Source organism: Macrosteles quadrilineatus, unplaced genomic scaffold (genome assembly GCF_028750875.1).
Source record: "Macrosteles quadrilineatus isolate MER2022 unplaced genomic scaffold, UCM_ALF_1.0 Scaffold_9__3_contigs__length_116548681, whole genome shotgun sequence".
Classification (NCBI taxonomy): Eukaryota; Metazoa; Arthropoda; class Insecta; order Hemiptera; family Cicadellidae; genus Macrosteles; species Macrosteles quadrilineatus.
In genome coordinates, this window is record NW_026542602.1 from 91,428,235 (window position 1) to 91,452,147 (window position 23,913).

Genomic DNA, 23,913 nt, shown 5'->3' on the forward strand with positions numbered 1-23,913 from the left:
CGAGTGTGGCCACGGGCAAACTGTTTCACGTGCGTCGCACGTGAAAACGGAAAAAACAGTCTCGCTGGTTGAAAATTACAAGTGTGGCCCCGGCCTTAGGAGCTACATGATGTAAAATGTACACCGGAAGTCATTTTTCCATAGGCTGTAACTCCTAAACGAGTGGGGTTATCAAAAAGATGTCAAGAATAAAAAAGTTTTTAAATTGCATGTTCTATCCGAAAACATGATAAAATATAGGGTGTTCCATAACAAATTTCAAAGTTGACCGCCATATTGGAAAATGGCGGCCATGTACAAATATTTCATTTAATTATTTGTTTAATCTCTTTAAAAACAAGGGAATGTTCCCCATTTAAAGTTTGCTGTAAAATCATTAGTTACTGAGATCCCAATGGTGGCACACTTAAAAAAAACACCCTGTATATTAATAGGCAAGCATGTTTCTTTAAAACCTTTTTTCTCAACTCGTGTGCATTGTAGGGAAAATCTACGCATACCGTTAGAAAGATATTTTCCTGTAGAAGTGCAGAGTCCCTTTAAAAATTGAAACAGGCTCAAATATTAGCACGAAAATGGATTTGAAATTTAAAAAAATTAACATGGGCTGTATGGGTTGCCACGTTGGCGACGAAATAACAACAAAATATAAACAGAAAATCAAAACAAATGGAAGAAATTACAATCACATATTTTATTTACAGCGTGGGGTGAAAATAGAGAAGCCTGTACCTTTACATTCCATCCCCATGTTAAAGTTGTAACCAGTTTTTTATTTTTTTATTTGTCGTAGTTGATGTGAGCCACCAACAGATTGCGCCGATCTAAATGACTAATTTCTGTCGAATACACAATGTTTTTTTACCAAGTCAAACTTATGGAATGACTTATTATGAGCTATAGCAACTGTTATAACCCATCAACTTTGTCAGCAACAAAAATTAAGGTAGAAAATAGAATTTAAGACACGTATTCAGTGACTGGCTCACACAACTATGAGTTTAAAAAAATTGCTACAGCTGGTCCATATACATGGAATGTCTACTTCAGTATCCAATAGTCAATACAGAACATTACATGCTTTTGGTCGAGTTTTGACCACTGGACGACCACTAGTTTTGTTAAATTTGTGATAATCAAATTGAATCACAGTTGTTTTCCCTAGAGCAGCAATATACAAGCTGCTGCATGAACCAACTGACGTTTTAATAGTTGGATTTAAAAAGAGCAGAGTTTAACAAAGATATTCAATTTGAAAATCCATACAGACCGGTGGCGTTTCAATAAAAGGGAACACATTCGAGGATTATTGGACACGCTGTGGTTGATTCAATTAATGGTCCCTGTTAATTACACTTTATTTCAAGTTACCAATCACACTGGTCCTACTTTTACTGAATTGCGAGCTAGTCCATGTTTACAAATTTAAAATATGATAAAATTTGATTAATGAAAAGTTAATTAGTTTGGATAGCATCGATTTTATGATTTCATTAAATACTGCTAAATAATATTTTGATTTGTTATATTAATTATTTTGATTTTTATTTATTTATATTTTTTATTATATTTATTTTTTATTTTTATTTGATTCATATATTTTTGATTTGATTGGCTTTTTTGGTCAACCAACACTTAAAAATTAATTATTAAAAGTACTGATTGATCTAACACTTAGGAAATAATGAAAGATAAATGCTGGAAATGTTAGTACCTTTTTTGGTTGAGTTTTTTAAGCAGTTGTAAAGTTTTCCACCAGTAAAATAACATCATTAATCAGATTTTTACAAAAAATAGCTGGAACAATTTTGATTAAAATTTAGTGCCTATAGTCCTCTTAACTCTAAGCAAAATAGTATATAGTCCCCATTGCTATAAGAATTGCGGTTGAAAAGCTAGTTCAACTTTAGTGATTTTTGCAATAAAATATCATATAGTTGCTTCCACCACTTATAAGTGTTGTTGACAAGCTGATTGGAGATAGTAGTTTTGTGTCAGATTGCTGATACTGTTTTTTTTCCTTTTCGTGCAGTCGCTCATAATCTTGTACAATTTCTTATTGTAGTTTTATTTTTAAGTTGTTTTGGAATTATTAACATTGTTTATGTTATATTTCCCTATAAACAGTAGAAAATTATAAAAAATATGTATAAGAATTAAAAATGGCATTCAGAGGTGTGCTCTAATAAATGCAAACAACAAATTAAATACAAATAAATTAAATATATGCCTTTTTTCTATAACTTTTAATGCGGTTTATCCTTGTTGATACACCACTAGCAGACGAAAATAAACAATTAAATTTTTAGGCACACTATATACTGTAGTAATGTGGACGTAATGATGAATTACTTGATTTAAAAAATACTTCAATAATAAATATCATATAAAATAATCTTTACATTGCTAAATTGTTGCCCCTAATTTAATCTTCTATACAGTGTAACCTACAAAGTAGGAGTTACAGCGAGTTAGGAATGATTTTGCACCTATATTGTCAAGACAATAGCCAATTCAGCTGAGGGCCTATTGAGTTTTCAAGTTAAGGGAACCTATTATTTGGAATCATCTCTTGTTACATAAGTATAATATGATAAAAGGTCCTTGGAACTTTTTCCATTTTAACGTTTGAATAGTTAGGAGGATATGATAACTAAACGTATTCTTATATTAAAAATCAATATATGGCTCGAGATGGCTTTGAAAAATTATATCTGTCAAAAGAGTTTTAAGTGCAGTAATATTTGCTTTTACTATTTTAATCCATTTCCATACAATTACTGTTTCAATAAAAAGGTAAAGCAATCCATAAAGATAACTTACTAATAATATTGACATTGCTAAGATTAAGAAGAGGCTCTTAAAACAGTGAATTTCTAGCTGTAATTCGTAATGGAAATATATTAATGATTATCTTTGGTTATGACAACACAGTAGGCCTACTTGAATTTGTAAACTACTTTCAACAATGATTCCAAATCTTAAATGTTTATCGGTAGGACCTTTTTACGAGTTTTAGAAAAATACATATTTTTTATTTGTGATCGACAAAATAAAACATTAAACTAATAGTCATTTTTTTTCATTTAACTGATATAATTGTATTTTATATATTTTTTGTTTTTTATATTGTATCAAAATGTTGTAATTGTGCAGGTTATCTATTTGATTGAATTTTGAAAGCTTAACAGTATTTTATGTTAGTTAAGCAGTAACTGGTTTCAACATAATAAAAAATTTTTATTTCAATGCTAGTTTATTTTTTATATATTTTACTGGATTTGTAAATTCTTATCTTGACAAATGGCAAAATACTATTTCATGGCTAAAAGGTAAAATGCAAATACTGCTAAGGCCTATATTTAAATCTGCTTTATTTATTTGTAATGAACTATTTTGAATCTCGAGGATAACATTCTGTTTATTAGTTTTACCCATATACTTAAGTATATTTTTAATGTGCTGTTGAATTAGATATGGAAAATGTATGTTAAGACATTCTGTTCTAATACATCACCACCAGTAATGCTGGATAATCAGGGTGTCCACAAAATATTTGTCATTAATTTCCATGACTTTCCATGACTATCCATGACCATTTACCATTGATTTCCATGACTCACGAACTTTACACGCAAATTATAATATAACATACACACACAAATAATACTGCCTGGACATGTTATTTTGCAGAAAATACTGAAATATGTAATAACAGATAACAATGGAGTACAATAGGTACAACAATGAACTAAAAAAAACAAAAAATCATAAAATAATACAACTGTAATAAATTGAATTGTCGAACATTTGTGAAAAATCCTTAAAAATACTGCAACAGTCCGGGTTACGGCTGACTAGAGCATTGAATGGTCCCTTCAAATCCATCCATAATTGGAAATTTCCATGACTTTCCATGACTTCTTGCCTATTTCCCTGACTTTCAATGACCAAAATTGATTTCCATGACTTTCCATGACTATCCCTGACTTTCCAGAATGTGGACACCCTGGATAATGCATCAAAATCTGACAGAACATGAATAATCTGATGCCTACCGAACATGCAAACCTATGGCACAAATATTGTTTTGTTCGACATGGGTATATATTACAAAACATTTTACATTGATGAAATTTGTATCTTTGTTAATAAAAATAGATAGCCTATTTGTTTTATAAACGAAAAGTAACAACAGTTTTTATTACTTTATTTTTGGTTACTATGAAATGAGCTACATGTAAAGATGCCTGACTAAAATATGTCTGTAATTTTTTATGGAACAGTTTTCCAAATTTGTAAAGGAATTGGTTAGATGTTTAGGTGATACTAGTGTACCTGTTGCTCGAATTCGAGCAATTGCAAATTATTACAGGTGTTATTTTAATACAAATAACATTAATAATTTGTAAAATAATTTGTTTTTATAGATCTTTGTAATTTTATTGTGTTACTTGTGGAGAAATAAAGATTTATTATTATTATTATTATTATTATTATTATAATTTCTGATGCCTTTAAAAGATTCGACTCAAAGATTATGGAAATATGCACAACGTAAATATACCAGATCAATATAATCAAAATTTCTTATATATGCCTTAACATTTTTCAAAAGCTGATTTTGTTATTTAGTGTTTTCTACAAATAGTCTTACTCATAGCCGCATTAGGTTGTCCATAATAACGATTATAAATGCTTAAAAAAACACAATATTTCTATTTCTTCTACTTGGTGGTGTTATTATGACTTTCTAATGTTTCCATAGTTTGCAAATCGGCTCTTTCAATGATTGCTCAAGAAATAAAGCACAGTGTTAATTCAGTTTTCTATTTAGTACCTATATCAAATTTCCAGGCTTTCTTGCTTTTTTCATTGTAATATTTACGCCTACCCAATTTAAAATAGTAAATACCGGTACCTATTTCATTTCAACCAAGTCAGTAAATGTTTGTAGCAAACTGTTAAATTAGCAAACTTATTGACTATTTACAATTAACATATTTTCTTCTTCTCACTTTTAATTTCTGATAACAGCTGGAGTTTCATAACAATGTTTGTTTCCCATGTTAATCTTATGGAGAAACACAAAACTTTAAAGGGCCCCAGGGCCTCACTCTCTAATTATTTCAATTTCAAATTATCTCAATAATTAAATAACAATTTATTCATTAGTTGATCTGGAATTAGGTATCACGTTTTTATTTCACAGTAAATATTCTCTAATTTATTAGTAAAGTAAGTATATTTAACTATTGTCAAATAAAAGAGTATTATGCCAGTTTGATTGTCTTAATTTAACCTCAAAACTTGCCACGTATGTAGGAACCGCTTCTAGCTAAAGAAAATCCAATTGCACTGTACAGACTTCTCTATTTTTCACCCCAAACTGTAAGTAAAACGTGATTGGAATTCCTTACATATGTTTTGATTTTATGTTTATAATTCATTGTTATTTCAACACCAGCATGGCAACCCATAAAAGCCCATGTTAATTTTTTTTATTTAAAATTCATTTTTGTGCTTATTTTTGAGCCTATTTTAATTTTTAAAAGGATTCTCCACATCTACAGGAAAATATCTTTCTAACAGTATAAGTAATTTTCCCTGCGATGCACACAAGCTGAGAAAGCAGGTTTTAAAGAAACATGCTTGCCTATTAAGTATTAATATATAGATAGATATATGCATAAAGAACACAGCCTACATAAAGGTTTATTTTTTTTTTTATTTTATCAAGAAATAAAGAACATAACTACACAAAATATTTAAAATTGTTTAGGAAGATTTAGTACTGTTCGCAAATGTAATATGTAATTTTCTTGAAGGTAGGAAACATGATTCAAGTTAAGGAACTTATGTCAAGTTTATGTACCACTCTCTGAGATTAGTTCCTATTCAGTTTTATTTTTGGACGTCTTCTGTCTAAGGTTTCTGATTACATGAATCTCATTTCCTCAGAGTCATTTTACTTGAAGTTAAATTACTTCGATTTTTATATCCAAACTACACTTGTTTTAAAAGCAAAACCTTATAGGCTTGTTTACAGTTGAAAGTCTATGAGGTAATAAGTTAGCTTCGCTTTTTTATTATTTACTAGCTGTACCCGCGGGCTTTGCCCCATTTAGCTTCATAAGTATTCGCATGGCTCATTCACGTCGTGGTTGAAGTTCGTTCGCTACGCTCACTCACCTTTAGGTTGGAGCTCGTTCGCTGCGCTCACTTGCCTTCAGGTTAGCTCATTCGCTACGCTAACTCGCCTCCAGGTTGAAGTTCGTTCGCTACGCTCACTCACCTTTTCGTTGGAAATCAGCTGTTGTCATAAATTTAAAAAAAATAATAGTGCTGCACCCTGTTGGTAATCCTTGTAACTTTTATGCTATTGAACATCATAGAACAGAACCAACTTGTTTAATTGAAACAGCTGTTAAGATTCATTAATTCCTTTTAAATATGAAAAATCATAAGGTTAACATGGGGAACTACAGAGCCACTGGGGCGGAGCCCGAAAGGATTTTTGGGATAAGAATATGCTTTAATGTTAATCGGGAATGTGAGCTATCATCATGCCAAATTTCAGCCCAATCCGTCCAGTAGTTTATGCGTGATTGAGCAACAAACACACACACAAACTCACAAACTTTCAGATTTATAATATTAGTAAGATTTGTTTAATTGTTTAATTTATTTATTTTAAATTGTTTAACACGATGACTGCTGAAAACAACGTACAGGCGCTCCCCAGTGGCGGGCGAAGCCCCGGCACGCAACCGAATCAGCGAACGCAATTGGCATTCAAATATTTCAGTCTCACGAATCACAAAAGAGCAGTGGTGACTGTGCTGCGTTACCCCGAGAGTGGATGTAGTTCACTGAAACACCCAAAGGTAGCAGCACTGCACGGATCCGTATCCAGTGTCTTTGTAATGTGGGTTGAAGAGAAAAAATCCCCGAAACCGGGACAAAAGCATTGCCAGACAGGATTTTACGGGAAATTTTAGTACCAACCTACACCAAAGTAAAGCTCGCATTCTAAGCTGGCAGGCTGGCAACGATTATAACGTCTCCGTCTGAGGCTAAGCTCACACTGACTCAATATATTTCTGTTGGTCTGGTGCCGACTTTTGTCGGCGCGCGCCACATTGAAGTGCTAGCGACGCCGACTAGAGTCGGCGTTAGCAGTCAACGTGTTAACTTTAAAATATCAATATTTTACCACAAGTCCATGGCTTAAGTCTTGCAATATGCATTTAAAAAATTGTGATCTTCAATGTAATTACTCTTGAAAATAAATTGATAGGTAGTTTTTGTACAGTAAAGATAATATTGATGGTAAACCAAAAAAGAAAATTACATCTGACATAGTAAGCTTCAAAAAGTCTTAAATACAGAAACTAGGTAAGTCAACAAAACCAATTCTATGTTTAACAAGATTTTAACTGTTAAAAAAAGTTAAGGTAAGAAACTAAAAAAGATACAGGAATATTTTGTGTAACAAAAAATAGAGAATATCCTCAAAAAGATTTTTATCTCATCAAAGAGTAAAATCTATATGAATTACGTTCTTCATTATTGTGATCGTTTAGATGCTTTGTACCACAATAACTCATATTATTAAAAGGCACTAGTTTGAACAACAAAGCTACTGACATTGAGCAAAGATTACTGTCAGAATCGGACTACCTGTGCACATACTTTAACAGGATATACAGCCACTTGTGTAACTCACTGACTCACTGATCAGACAAATGCTTGTTTTGCGCTCTTCTAGAATAGCTAGGGATCTGAAATTTTTTGTGGAGGTCCGTTTCGGTCCCAAACCACCCAGATTAAAAAAAGTTACATTTTCAAATTACGAATTAGGTTGTTTTTTAACGCTTGTTGGTCCAAACCATTGTGCACGGGTGGTCTGATTCATCTGTTTACACTGTAAAACGTAAGTGTTCCAATGAAAAAAGTTACAAATAGGTTTCTACCTATTTGTTAGGGGAACTGTAATGTAAGCCTGTTTTCTAGTTGAAAGTTTTACTTTTACCATTTATATCAAAAATAAAATAAGAGAAATCATTATGAAACACAGAATAATGGCTTGTCCAGTAAACTTACTAAGTCTGGTAACTAAAAGATATTTTACGCTATATTAATCAGTACTTCCGCTACTTTTGCAACAACTTTTTAAAAGACGTTCAATAATGTACCACTTTCAATAGTTTGGCACCGCCATAGCCCAGAGTGAGCCAGATTTGGGAGTGTCTGATGTGTGATGGCCTAGTTCATTTAAGACATATTATAAAGTGATCACTCAAGGGATGACTCTTAGCTATATCCAGTCCAACCAGATGTAAACCGACAAGTATACTTCCATACACACATTACACTAGTATAATACACACATTATGCATGTATGCATATGCCCTGCCCTCCAAAACCTGCAAGCAGTCCAGGTACATGGTGAACATGATAGCAACATTCCATTTGAATCACAATTGTGTAAAAGTTGTAGAAATACATCAGCACTTTACCAACGCCACCTGTGTGAGTAAACATCAACAGATAAACCATTCTCCTCGTGGTAAGTCTGTCTTCTTTGCATTATGGTTATATTCAGACTCTTCTCGGCTGTTTCAATACAACACATCAAAGGGTTTTCCTGAAGGTCAGGATTTACACAGATTGTTGGACCAGTAGGACACCAGCTGATGATCTTGTGGTTTTACTCCCAGAGCTACCAACAGCGAAGCAGCATTTTCCATCCGTGTCAGGTGTACCAGCTTGGCAATGCTGGAAAAAATCAAAGTGAGCCAGTGAAAAAATGGAATGTAAATTTCAGAACTAAACTGGAACACATAGCACAAGTTTATTCTGATATACATAAACTCTGGACTGGACATCAAATCTTTTTAACCTTTTTGATATTAAGATTAAGTATTGTTATTTCACATACGAATGATGTCCATATAAAGGTCTCCATTGAGCTCCCTTTGAGGAGAAGCTAGATCAAATTTGAAACCAACGCCATGTTCTTCACTTCATCCACTACTATTCCAGCTGGTTTTTATGTGACGATAAGTCTTTTAATAGCAGCTTACAACTTTATCAAAAATTTGATGCTCCTGCCCAGTACGAGTCACGTTCTTTGATTTCTGTGGTCTAAGGCATCAGCCTCTATTGAAATCCGCTAAAGTATGGAGTAGCAGAAAGTTTTAAGAAACATAAAATTTGCATAAATGTCTTAGCAATTTAGCAGAAGGCTGTACAAATTTGCACAACAAGGCCAGCAAGGGGTGATCATTATCCATCGGAACATTGGTTCAAGTTGAGGAAACTTGACTTGCCGATCGGAGAGTTTATGATCACTAGGATTTACTGTTGTCCTTTTACATCCCCAATCAGTTCAGCAATTTCTAATTCGGTCACATTTTGATCTGCATGCAAATGTTCTCTAGCTTGGTTACTGCCTCTAATGAGACTCATGAGACTCTCTTTAACACAAAATTTAACCTGCAATACACCAACGTGTATTTTAAAGCTTGAAAATCTTCTGTGGTGCCCATTCATAATAAATGGGAGTTTTAATGTTTTCAAAATATCACGATAAAATATCTTTATCTAGCGCTACCTATCAATCTTATGGTTAATATTGAATATATTTCAATGTTTGATAGCTGTCTCTACTCAGTCTTAGATGTATTATGGGATATGTTATTGTACGTACTGCATCCACTCTTGTCTGTAGCTTTGCAGGTGATAAGTCAACGCTTTTCCTCTCAACAGTTCACAAGCCAAGGCTTTCAAAATCTTGCTTAGTAAAGTTGGATCTGTAAAAATTGGGAATATTCAGATTAAAGAAAAATATTATGAAAATGAAATAGTTATTTGCGTAACTAATGTGCGAAGTGGCATTTTGCTGCACATTAGAGAATTGTATATGCACGAGCCGCAGGGGAGTGCAGCAAAAGTGCTTTGCACTCGCGTTATACATTATATTTTTCCTACAGTTTGCTACGCACCATAAAGCTTTCTATAGATCTATTCATTAACTTAGGCCTACAAAATTCCTTTGGCTATTAATTTAGCCCACATAGAACTCAAAGTCATTTCTTAATAAAGATAATTTTTAACTTGTGTTTTTATTTCTGTCTAATGAGGTAAGTCTTTATCTTAATCTTATAACATATGAATTATTTTAAGAATAAATAGATTTGGTAAGTTACAATATGACATTTATTAGTGAAATACAAATCTATACTATTATATAAAAATCTAATGGTGTCTGTCTGTATGTGTGTTACTAATAGGTGCAAAAACTACTGAACAAACTGGGCTAAAATTTTACAAAAATATAGTTACCATACCAAGGACCATTATAGGACCATTCACGTTGCGATACTGACCGTAGGCTTTGCCCTTTTGGCTTGAAAAGTTGTGAGGTGAAGATTTTATAAGTAAATATTGATTGGTCTCCATGGCTGCGATGAGAACGCTAACAATTTTTGTTTACATTTGCTTTGACATTTAAATGTAAACAAGAGGAACTGTTAAACTGCATATTTCACAATTTCAGACAGCTGATACAAAGAAATTAAATATAATATTTTCCATAACTATGAGGTAGGATTATTTTAATCTAACCTTTTATCATGGATTGTTTATTCTAAAACTATGTCAATGATTATATAAAAAAAAGATTCTATAACCATTGCTGTATCAACTCCGGCTCTGCTTTGGATTTTTTTAAAGCGTCTAAGTTATGAAAATAATGTTATTAATATGATTTCATGGAAACAGTATGAAAATTACGATGTATAGATGTTTTATATGAATTTGGAGGCTACTTTAAATAAATTCTAACTCCTTAACATGTGTTAGATTAACTTAACATAACTTGCACATCACATTGTTTTTAGCGAATTTCCCATATAGGGAATAAGCTATTACCGTAGTACTCATGGTAAGACCTGGACCCGGGACCGATTTTTTTTTTCGTTTTGAGGTCCCCAGAGGCCAAAAACACCATCCGTTCAAATTCATATATATATATATATTTATATATTTATATATTTATATATTTATATATATATATATATATATATGTGTCCGTCAGCACGATAACTTGAGCAAAAATGATCCGATTTTGATGAAATTTGGTACAAACGTGTAAACCTACGTTTATTCGAACGAGTTCGCGATCCAGCATGATCGGACCATGGGAACGGGTGTTTACGGGGGGTTTTATGGGGTAAAAATAGGTTTTTCCCATTTTTGACCCAAAAAACATAAAATTTAGCAATTTATTTCCGAACCATTTTGTAGAGCTTCAAAAAACAAATAATTTAGTATATTGAAGCGTTATTATGCGCCTAATGGTTACGGAGAAAATTCCAAAAAATTGTAAATTTAAAATTCCCATGTTATTCTTATGGAGAATGAGTAAACTGTTGTAGTTTGCTTGTTTATGAACATATTTTGATCAAATTTGGAAAATGTTTTTATTTCTTACTAACTATTAACATTTTACAAAAAAAAAAAAAACAGTTTTACCCTCCCTGATGCAGCAAACCTAAGTACTTGTTAAACTAATTCTATTTAAATCGGGAATAAATGTTATATTTTTAAGTAGACATTTCAGTGTAAATCCAATCAGTCAAATGGAAATTCGCTTAGTCTGCAGGTTTGCTGCGGCGGGGGTATTTATATGTATGTTTAGGTAAATTAAGTTATTGTGTTTTGCTAAACCTATGCATTAATTAAACTAAAGAATATCATCAATGACTAAATTGTACTGTACGTCAATGATTTTTGTTTTTTAAAATCTTTTGTATATGTGTAACTATAATTAATTATCAAATGGTAATACAAAATACTCTTATTTTATCTTAACATAGCTTTCAGTTCACATTTACTTTATTTGATACATTTATTATTTGTGTTTTGCCACACCACTGATTAAATTAAACCAAGAAAAATATCATAAAACTAAGCAGTACACAGTGTTCTTTTGTTTCTAAAATCAATGAAATATCTGATAAATACTATGTTTACTTTATGGCAAGTGTGAAAATGTAAAGCCAATGGACGATGGAACTGATTAAAAGAACTGGTTTGTATATTAAGTTGTTTGTTGATATTTTTGTAGAGTAGAATCAGAGATGCAATGAAACATTTACTGTATTTGCTGTTAAATTGTTTAGTCCTTGATGCTTTGATAGTCATATTAGTTTTGTCTGCTGTCTTTAATGCTAAATTATTTGTTTAAATTTTTTTATTGTACCTATAGATATAGTTTCTTTAATATTTCAAAAGACTGTATTGAAAAGGTATAGCAATATTTCTAAAGTTTATAACAGCTGACTTAGTTTTGCTAATGATTTATTGTGAGTGAAGAAACTGAAGATAGAAGGATTTGTGATTTAATATAAAGAAGAGTGAAATTTAAAAAAAATTAATTAAAATTTAATAATTAGTAGTAACTTCAAAATTGAAATTTAAAATGTCAATAATAAATAAAAAGATATGTTATTAAGGGAGATGAAATGGTGGTATCCACTACTTAAAAGATTTAAAAGTCATAACTTAAACGTTTCTATTAAGGCCATAAAAGTTGAATTTTGTTTATAAAAGCGTTGGGGGATGTGTAACTATTATATGCAACAGATGTAAAGATTAAAATGTTTCTATTTTGTGTCCTCTTCCCGTTGCAAAGCACGGGTACAACAGCTAGTATAAGATAAGTTAAGTTATTGGTTGAATTAGCTATAGGGTCTAACAATGGTAAATTTACAAAATGGTGGGGGTTTTAAAGTGGATAACAAGATTCTAGCCTAGGCTATAATAGTTATATTGGGTTGGTTTCTTCTGAAGTGATTAATATTTAAATAACTTATATGGGCTCTTGATCTCAGGGAGGGGTGGTCGTGCCGGTTTGAATGATATATTAGGCTTTATTTAAAATGCAGATAATTTAATTATTGTTCTGAAATAGGCTAGGTTTATGATGCTATATTGTAATATGTCAATGTCCAAAGAAAGATTCCAAATGGTTTCACTGAATTTAATGAAATAAAATAAGATTTGAAGATTAAATTTGGAATAAAAGTTAAATTTGAAATATGTATATCTTGATGAGTTAAATTATAATTGGGCCTATTAGGCTATGCTGATTCAAAATGTCCCATGAAGATTTGTCCTTAGTTATTTAAACAAGATGGATGATGGTTACCAATTTTGGTGTCTCTGTCTTCACCTTTGTACCACAAGCAATAAATAAAATAGGGGTTGGTTAAAATTTGGTACTTTCAAGGCACTTGTCCCTAATACTTTTGATTTAAAACAATTTAAAATTTAGATTACACTTTGGGATGAATTTAATTTAAGTCAAGCACAATGTTCTATAAAGTGATGTTAACACTGTAAAGAGTTGGCCGGATCTGGGCAGAGGCAATGGTTGAGGTATAGCGTCTCAGTTTCCGCACCCACAGACTGATGAGAACCTCTTTAGAGAAGGAGTGGGGGGGCGTGACGTCACTCTGCTCTTTAGGGAACACCATTAACGTAACGAGACAAAGAGATTCCATCGGGGTTCGTGGCACAGTTGATAGCGTCTCGGACTCGTGACCTGGAGGTCCGCAGTTCGAATCCCGCCGGCAATAATTTTATTTTTTATAATAACAAATTTTAAAATTAATTTTATAATTAAAAATTAATCATAAGAAAAACCTTCATTAGATTTTTATTTTATATCTTTTTTATATTATCAGCAAGTTTGGTTGGTTAGGTTAGGTTATGACAGTTTAATTTTATAATTAAATATTTTAAAATTAATTTTATAGTTAAAAAGTTAATTTTCTATCTAAAATACTATAAAATTTTCTTAAATCGAAGTGGGGGGCTTTCCCTCACTCTTTCGCCGAAAAGGATCTCATCAGTTTGCGGGTGGGGAAACTGAGATGCTAGTATGGTTGAAGCTCTGGAAGTCCATGTCCATTGTTGAAATGATGTACAGCTGGTTAATTCACATAAATCACACTTGCCACTGTAATTTTGATTTTCTTTGGATGATTTTGAAAAGTAATACTATATTTAAGATATTATTATATTTCAATTTTCTTACAATTATATATTATTCTATGTAAATGATTATTGTTGGTTTTTGATAAGTATAGGATAGATATGGTGAGAATTGGCATAAATATTATATTGTAACATAAAATAGGATGATTATCAGGGGCATTAACAGACATTATGGGAGAAAATATACAAAATAATAGAGAAATTAATGTTAATGATGAATGAATGACATGTAATATTACAAGTTAGTATAAATCATATAAATAATTAGTCCTTCAAACACTATACAACAAGTTGTTACAAGTCAGGAGCTCCGCGCAACAATAGCCAGGCGCCGTCTCAAAAGGGTTGTTTGTTAAACGGGTTTCTTCGAACGCACGACTGATAGACAATAGACCCATGTCAACGGACTACCTCAATAGGGGCTTATCAATAGGGACAATTAGAATAGGCTTTAGCTAGGTTTAGATAGGGTTAGTTAGGTGTTAGGTAATTCTAATATCTGTAAATATAGAATAATTAGTGTAAATAAATAGTTATTATAAAATCGCCAAGTTTTATTTGTAAAGAACCTGCTAAGCCCGCAACAAAGTTTTTAGGATAGGTTAAACCCAAGTGTTAAACGAAGAGGGATACGCTGTACCAAAAGATCGTAGTCATAGTTTGTTTAAGTGTTGTCAAATTATTGTCAAGCGTACCTGTATTACGTGCCTAATAAAAAGCATCCTGTTTTGTGTTGTTTGGTTGGAATACTGGAGTGCGGCAAAAGTAACATGAGTGTGGAAAAAGTAAGTAAATACAACAATTAGCTACTTTGCATGTTATAATCAGTACAAGAACGCCAGCTTTGTCAGGTAACTATAGGACAATAATTTTAAAAAGAAGTGATAGAAATGTCTAAGACCTTAGAGGGGAAACGATATTCTAAACCAAAAGGGTTGAGCTTGTTTGTAAGACCTATGGTGATATTTTCAAAAATTAGTATTTTCAAAATTAACTTTATTTAACTTACCAAACAAACACTACTCAGCATATAACAGAAAACGTACAAATTATATAATGTTTTAAAAAGTATTATTCACGGTTCACATGTGATATACTTACACTTGGCTGGCATGATGGCAGTAGTCTTGGCAGACACACATCCCTGCACCATGTCTACCCTTACTATGTTGTGGCAAGGACAAGGTACAGCTACTTGAGTGCTGACACCTAGCAAGCCACACTCCCCTGGCTCTAGGTACTCATCACAGTCAGGCAATGTTCTGCACCAATCACTTGGCAGTAGCTCCTGCAAAGTTCAAATATAAGACAGCTACTTGAGTGCTGACACCTAGCAAGCCACACTCCCCTGGCTCTAGGTACTCATCACAGTCAGGCAATGTTCTGCACCAATCACTTGGCAGTAGCTCCTGCAAAGTTCAAATATAAGACAGCTACTTGAGTGCTGACACCTAGCAAGCCACACTCCCCTGGCTCTAGGTACTCATCACAGTCAGGCAATGTTCTGCATCAATCACTTGGCAGTAGCTCCTGCAAAGTTCAAATACAAGACAACTACTTGAGTGCTGACACCTAGCAAGCCACACTCCCCTGGCTCTAGGTACTCATCACAGTCAGGCAATGTTCTGCACCAATCACTTGGCAGTAGCTCCTGCAAAGTTCAAACATAAGACAGCTACTTGAGTGCTGACACCTAGCAAGCCACACTCCCCTGGCTCTAGGTACTCATCACAGTCAGGCAATGTTCTGCATCAATCACTTGGCAGTAGCTCCTGCAAAGTTCAAATACAAGACAACTACTTGAGTGCTGACACCTAGCAAGCCACACTCCCCTGGCTCTAGGTACTCATCACAGTCAGGCAATGTTCTGCACCAATCACTTGGCAGTAGCTCCTGCAAAGTTCAAACATAAGACAGCTACTTGAGTGCTGACACCTAGCAAGCCACACTCCCCTGGCTCTAGGTACTCATCACAGTCAGGCAATGTTCTGCACCAATCACTTGGCAGTAGCTCCTGCAAAGTTCAAATACAAGACAACTACTTGAGTGCTGACACCTAGCAAGCCACACTCCCCTGGCTCTAGGTACTCATCACAGTCAGGCAATGTTCTGCACCAATCACTTGGCAGTAGCTCCTGCAAAGTTCAAATACAAGACAACTACTTGAGTGCTGACACCTAGCAAGCCACACTCCCCTGGCTCTAGGTACTCATCACAGTCAGGCAATGTTCTGCACCAATCACTTGGCAGTAGCTCCTGCAAAGTTCAAATATAAGACAGCTACTTGGTAGTCACTAAGTTAAGTTATTTAAACACTTGTTAGAAACTAATTTTAAATATCTCTATTTGCGTTGTAAAAGGTTCACCTACATTATTTCTGCTCTCAGTTTTAACTGATAACTTCTAATGAATGCTAAACGGGAGTATGTTTAATCTATGGCTAAACGATCTGCTTCAATTTGAGTTAACATGATACAACAAAGTTTTTCCAGCATTGAGAATTGAAAAAAACTGTTGCCTTACTGATAGCCTGTGTTAAGTAATAAAAGTTTGGGGCATTTGATTTTTTTGATTTGAGACTTTCCTCTAATCAAAACAATTTTCTTCGTAGAGAATCCTGAAACATTGGGTGTTATCAACCATTTCATGTGCTTCATTTTTTACCCACAAACTCTGGGTTACCAACTGGACAGCCATAATCTGCTTTGAATAGGCTAATGCAGCAACACTATTGAAAGTTGGTTAACATATTTTGACGTGTTGTCTGTCAGTCACAGTAGGCCTTATGTGCCCCGCATCAGGACGTTCTTACGTTGTAAGAACATAAGATAGTTTATTATTAATTTTCTCCTCCTCCCGTTTGAAATATTTCTTCATTGAACTTGAGGCATTTTCTGTTCTTCCAACAAAACAGATTTAACTGTTTAACTTGGTATTAACCTACTGAATATTACAAACATTAATATTTACTCCCAAAAAGCTAATGAGTTTCTTTTTATAAACAGATGTTTTTTGTTTTTACATTTGTTCTGTGTATTTCTTATGGGGAAAACCCGACATTTGAGAGGGTCTCACGCCCTTAAGAGTAGGAATTTTAAAATTTTAAAACCTTATTGCAAAACTACATATTGAGACGAATCTTTTGACACCTTAAACGTTGAAATTGGTCCACAAATAGGCCTAAGGGAGGAGTTGCGTTAACAAAAAACAGCTTCACGTATTATATATGCCTAGAACAAAAACAGGCAAATTGCTATGTTGTTATTACCTTGAATGTAGTAACAGTGGCTTTGACAAGGTCGGGTATATCACCCCGAACAATAACCTGACGACCTTCTATGATATGGAGAGCTGCCAAGTCAAACACCTGAGCTCCCAGAAACACTCTCAGGGACTTGAGACTGCCTTCCTCTACAACACAACACAATTATTGGACATCAGTAGTCACTGGTGGTCTAAGAGACTTATTAGAGAATTGCAGAGGCTTTGCATCAGATCTCAAACACAAATGAAGATATCGTGCCCTGTGATTGCAGCAATGTAGTTGACATCTTCCGCATCAGTTACAACATTATCATGATAAAGCAAAAACACCCAAACAACAATAATTTAACATTGTGAAAATACCATCTGTTTTTGTCATTAATGCAAGACTGATGTTAAACCTATACATTAAAAAGTCCTTTAAAACACTGGCCTAAATACAATCTCGACCAAAAACTTCATATTCTTAGAGTGCAAGGTAAGGTGATATACCTTCATCTTACTTGCGTCTTGTTTGATATCTTAATAATATTTTATCATTGGAAAAGTGAAAGTGTTCAAAACCATTAGAGTAACTCACCAAAGACATGTTGAGCTTGTAACCGATAGTATGGAGAGCGAGGGATTGCTTCTGATAAGCGAGAGTTGCAGGCATGAATCATCCAGGCAAACCAACAATGCAGCCTGTGCAGATCAAACACTACAGTAAGAGGATAACTCACAACTACTCAGCAACTATTTTGATTCCTGATTTTATAAATGTTAACATGTTAACAAATTGTACTATTGTCCTAGAACCGGTTCAAAACTAGCAAAAAATGATTATTTTGAAACATCCTTTTTGCTTTTGAATTCCACGTAAAACTATTACTTTACTGAATAAAAGTTATTTAAGTGAATTATGTGCATTACAATAACGTAAATCAATTTTTAAACCATCAAGACATTATTTTAATATGTATTGTAGATAATATTTCCAGTTTTGAAACATTAGACAAAATAAATCACTAACCTTAACTCGGTCAAGACGCAATAAATAATTGAACGAAAGGGCGATATAGGCAAGCGCTAACTATCTGTGTCAACGCAATGCCCGAATCGCCCGTTCCTATGATGACACAAGGTTGCCATGGCACGGATAGTGCGCACTCGCCACTGCCCCACATGTAGGCAGGGAAAAAGCAAAAAATGGGAAGAGAGAATGACTTTGCAACCTTGAATGACGAGAAAACTAAATCGACGAGTCATCACAGACGCCAAGCTGTCTGCTGTGTGAATTACAAAATATTTAGTCTAGGCCTAATTTGTACTGGAATTAAGAAATAAATAATTAATTATTGGTATTTAAAAAACAAATTGTTCATTTTTTATGCTTTTTTCCACACATTTCCTTAGTTTTGTCTTATTAATTAAACAGCACACTCTTTAATCCCTTCTTCTATAATCTTGGCACAAATAATTAATTGTCTATCCTTCTTATGATTCTATTCCTATTTCTTTACCTCCATTTGGTAGATCTCTTTTGTCACGTAGCTTTTTAACCCGTGCACACCACAGCTTTCATTTTCTCACCTTAGTACAGTTACGCTCCTAGTATACCGTCATTGTGATGATTTTGAGTTGCAATTTAAATTTAACCGTTTGTCTGTCAGCTCCGTTGTAACTGTAAGGACCAAGGATGTGTACAGTGACAGTGAAATGTCGGGCAAGTAGAGTAAACGTGTAGTGCTATCAATTCAACAAAAACTGGGAATGATTGAAAAATTTTAAAAGGGTAAGACCACAGACAATATAATACTTTAATGCAGACGGTCAGCTGGATCTGCGCTAGGCGCTGTTTCATGATGCGGCTGTATTGCCGCGCCACTGTAGCGGAAGACGCGAAGCGTTTCTCCTCGAGTGGCGCCGTGGGATTCTATTTAAATTTGAATGAACGCGCTTTTAATGAGATATTTCTCGAAAACTATTTAAGATATCTTTATGAAACTTGGTGTACAGTTTTAATACGTCATAATGTATTTAAGGAAAAACAATCATTAAAAAATATGATCCTGTTTCAAAATTGCTGTGTTTTAGCGAATTTCCCATACATAGAATAAACTATTACCGTAGTACTTATCGTAACATCTGGACCTGGGACCGATTTATTTTTCGTTTTGAGGTCCCTAGAGTCAAAAATCACCAACCGTTCAAATTCATATAAAGTGTGTAAATAAAGTCTTGAAATAGATCTGTATTTTTTAAACCGAAATAGATTAAAATATTATGTTTGTGGCATTGAATGTTAACAAAGGTTCCGTTTTTTACATCAAAAATATTGTTAACCCCCCTAACAGGGTAGGGTAGGGGTGACTTATTGTTTTCAAATAGCAACCCCTATTGAGTGACCCCTCATTTTGAAGGATTTATCAAAAGAAACATAATGACGCAAACCCTTGGTGGATATCTCACCCCTAGCCAAAATGACAGGTATTTCAAAATGCGATTTAATGTATGTGAAAAAGCACCAATTTCAAAAATATAAAAACAAATCTGTATTTGTAAAACCGAAATGATAGAAATATACTGTTTGTCGTTTTAATTGTTAACATAGGTTCCGCAATTTTTTTACATCAACAATATTTTTTAACCCCTTTAACAGGGTAGGGGTGGGGGATCGAAAACTATTTAAGATATAAATTTGAAATAAAAACTTCACCAATATTTCTAAATATATAGATGAAGTTTTTATTTCAAATTTATATTAATTCCAATATTACCAGTTTTTCTTGAAGATATTTAAGATATGTTTATGAAACTTGGTATACGGTTTTAATACGTTATAATGTATTTAAGAAAAAATAATCATTGAAAATATGTTTCTGTTTCAAAATACGGGTATTTTAAACTTTATATCTTTAATTACAAAAAACCTGCTGATTTTATGAAAAAAAGCCATGGACGCTTTTATTTAGCATTTAAAATACCCTATCAAACGCCACCAAGTTTTAAACGATCCCATTACAAACAGCTGAGAAATTAGGATATTTAGTTGAACAGGTCAGGTACCCGTTTTATAATTAAACACCGCACTACAAGACTACAGGTTAAAAGTTGTGACTTGAAATTTTCATTATATTTGCAATTTTGAGGTGTGAAAAAGTGTCAACAAGTCTGGACTTTGAAAATTTTCTTGGTAACTGTTATTTGTACCGATATAAAATAATGCTATTTTTTTAATTTGTTGATTATTTTATGTTGTATTATTGTTCATAATCAAAAGTTGATACCCACGTAGTGTGCCAGAATTTAGACAGTGTTGCCATATCTCAAGCCGTTTTCGAAATATAAGTGTTTTTTAACAGTTTAATGGGCTCAGAAAATTTTGAGGTGTGGAAAATATATGTTATTGGAAAAATGTTATCTGTCTGTCTATAATACTCAAGATAGAATTTTACGCCATCTTATCCAGGAAAACGAGAGTACCTATCAAGATCCACGTCATTTTAATGTATTCACTGGATTGGCGCGTGTCTTTAGCCATTAAAATATGGCCTCACTACTTTGTAAATAAAATTACGGACGATCATATTTTAATCGCTAAAGACACTCTCGCCAATCCAGTGAACACATTAAAATGACTTGGATTTTGATAGGTACTCTCGTTTTCCTGGAGAATATTGCGTAAAATGCCATCCTGAGTGTTACAGACGGACAGTAGACAGACAGACAGACAGAAATAGAGATAAGACTTGTTTCAGCTTCTTTAATGTATAAAACGTAAAAATAACCCAAAAATATATAATTCTGAGCAATGTACAGACAAAACTCTAATTTTATGTATATAGAAGATTAATCATCTATGAAATAACCAACAGCTGTTCAGAACAAGATTATTTTTTCTAGCTGTAACTGATATGTTTACAAATATGATGTTTACAAATACCGCAACCATTTTCGATCACGTTTTTAAAGCAAATCCCAACCAAGTGAGATTAAAAACGTTTTACTTACATAACGGATTTAATTAATCGCAAGTGCAATGTAAATGAAATTAAATAACTAGGCATCATCCAGGTCAGGAATCAGAGATTCTTTGTGTATAAAATTGTTCTTGAGTTTTGGTAACCAGAAAGAAGACCTTGAATCAGTGTTGTATACGGCTGGGAAACTTAAATTTATTAATGATCGTCACCAATAGCTTAGAAACAAGGTTTCCAGTCATTGACGGCGCTTCAATGGCGGTTGTGTAAAGTGCTAAGTAAAAAATCACCACTGCAGTGGGTGATTGTAACAGATGTTTACGGATGATGCTAAACTCGCTTTTCCAATGTGTCACTGTCTGTTCCTACCATTGACTATATGTACAGGGTTAGTAAAAAGTCTGGAGACCCCCTGTTAATTTTTTAACGGCCCATACTAGAAAAACCAAACTCGGCATACCTTTATGGCATGTTATGAAGTACTTTTTGGGCATAACCACTACTTGGTGTACATCCTAAAAATGGGGGATTTTGGGGGAAACTCGGGAATTTCAAAAGGTAAGACCCATCAATTGACCAATTTTAAACATATGCTATAATTCTATGTTTTGTTTACATATACGTCGTTATTTTATAACCATCATGGCAACCTATAAGGCCAATGTTAAAATTTAAAAACGTTGAGTTTCTTTAAAATTATACAGGCACTAGCTGTGTTCTGAGTGAAAATTTAAAAACGTACGTTTTCAGGAAAAGCACTTTGCAAATTCTTTTCCCCTTTTTTCAAAACTTTTATTTTTATTTTTATTTCACTAACATTTGAAGTTTCATAAAATGTCCATGGTAACGCAATATCTTTGGTAGTTTCTTTTTAAAAGAGCATCTTTAGTGGAAAAACACAAAATCCTGTCACGACCATACCCTAGGGACACGTCATGGTCGTGAATTTCGAGACTTTAAAAATACGAAAAAAATACCTAGAACCTATTTAAAACCAAATAAATGTGTGTAGCATGTTGCCCCCGTCCCAAAAAATATTAAAACACATAATAATAAACTACAAATCCAGTATCTACGAAGTAAAAGGCCAGGGACATGAAAACGTACGTTTTTAAATTTTCACTCTTCTACGTACGGGGATCTTTTAGTAAGTTGAAACCTTCAACCTTTAAATTCAGAACAGGAGTTGGTTTGCATATTTAGTGTGCATTTTCCAGATATGCTGGTGCATCATGGTTATTGTTATCTTTATTATTTACTAGCTGTTGTACCCGTGCTTTGCAACGGGAAGAGGACACAAAAGAAACATTTTAATCTTTACATCTGTTGCATATAATAGTTACACATCTGCCAACCCTTTTAGAAACAAAATTCAACTTTTATAGCCTTAATAGAAACGTTTAAGTTATGACTTTTAAATCTGGTAAGTAGTGGATACCACCATTTTGGTTTTGATTAATTTTAAATCTTGTCTAGGCTGATGTGAGAAAAAACTTACCAAATCTTCAAATAAAACTTTTACATCCATGATTTACCTTCATCCCCCTTAATTACATATCTTTTAATTTATTATTGGCATTTTAAATTTCAATTTTGAAGCTGCAAAAACACTAGTTATTAAATTTAAATGAACATTTTTTTGAAATTTCACTCTTCTTTAAAGAAAAATCACAAATCCTTCCATCTTCAGTTTCTTCACTCACGATAAATCATTAGCAAAACTAAGTCAGCTGTTATAAACCTTAGAAATATTGCTGTTCCTTATCAATACAGTCTTTTGAAATATAAAAGAAACTATATCTATAGGTACCTACTATAAAAAATTGTAAACAAATTATTTAGCATTAAAAACAGGAGACAAATCTGGTTATCAAGGTATCAAGAACTAAAAATTGTAATAGCAAATACAGTATATGTTGCATTGCATCTCTGATTCTACTACAGTATACAAAAATATCAACAAACAACTTAATACACAAAACAGTTCTTTTAAGACCTTCTTCCATAGACCATATTGCCTTTACATTTTCACACTTACCATTAAGTAAACATACTAACAGATATTTCATTGATTTTAAAAACAAAAGAACACTGTGTACTGCCTTTGACTATTAATACAACAACTGTATCAACTTATGTATCCAATAGTCAATGGCACTGCTTAGTTTCATGATATTTTCCTTGTTTTAATTTAATAAGTGGTGTGGCAAAACACAAATAATAAATCTTCTATATATATAAAAGGCAAAGCCCTCACTGACTGACTCACTCACTCACTCACTCATCACTAATTCTCCCACTTCCCATTTACCTAGGAGGCTGAAATTTGGTACACTGATTCTTTAGGCATTAAATAGGAAAACTAAGTTGTTTTTGTTCTGATAGGACTCTCGGGCTTCACCCCAGTGGCTCTGGAGTTTCCCATGTTAACCTTATGATTTTTCATATTTAAAAGGAATTAATAAATCTTAACAGCTGTTTCAATTAATCAAGTTGGTTCTGTTCTATGATGTTCAATAGCATTCAAGTTACATGGATTACCAACAGGATGCAGCACTATTATTTTTTTTAATTTATGAAAACAGCTAATTTGCAACCAAAAGGTGAGTGAGCATAG

At 33.2% G+C, this 23,913-nt stretch overlaps 1 protein-coding gene across 1 annotated transcript in view; it reads right to left on the reverse strand.

The window, feature by feature from the left end:
* Positions 1 to 7,466: 7,466 nt before the first annotated feature.
* LOC129003627 (folliculin-like) overlaps positions 7,467 to 23,913 on the reverse strand; it is a 31,249-nt gene continuing 14,802 nt past the window's right edge. The window contains exons 6-14 of the mRNA XM_054431925.1: positions 17,915 to 18,018; positions 17,339 to 17,481; positions 16,193 to 16,326; positions 15,951 to 16,058; positions 15,709 to 15,816; positions 15,508 to 15,574; positions 15,172 to 15,358; positions 9,716 to 9,818; positions 7,467 to 8,781 (exon numbers count right to left, since the gene is read on the reverse strand). Of these exons, the coding sequence (XP_054287900.1) occupies positions 8,658 to 8,781; positions 9,716 to 9,818; positions 15,172 to 15,358; positions 15,508 to 15,574; positions 15,709 to 15,816; positions 15,951 to 16,058; positions 16,193 to 16,326; positions 17,339 to 17,481; positions 17,915 to 18,018 (1,078 nt within the window). The 3' untranslated portion in view covers positions 7,467 to 8,657. The remainder of the gene's footprint in view (positions 8,782 to 9,715; positions 9,819 to 15,171; positions 15,359 to 15,507; positions 15,575 to 15,708; positions 15,817 to 15,950; positions 16,059 to 16,192; positions 16,327 to 17,338; positions 17,482 to 17,914; positions 18,019 to 23,913) is intronic.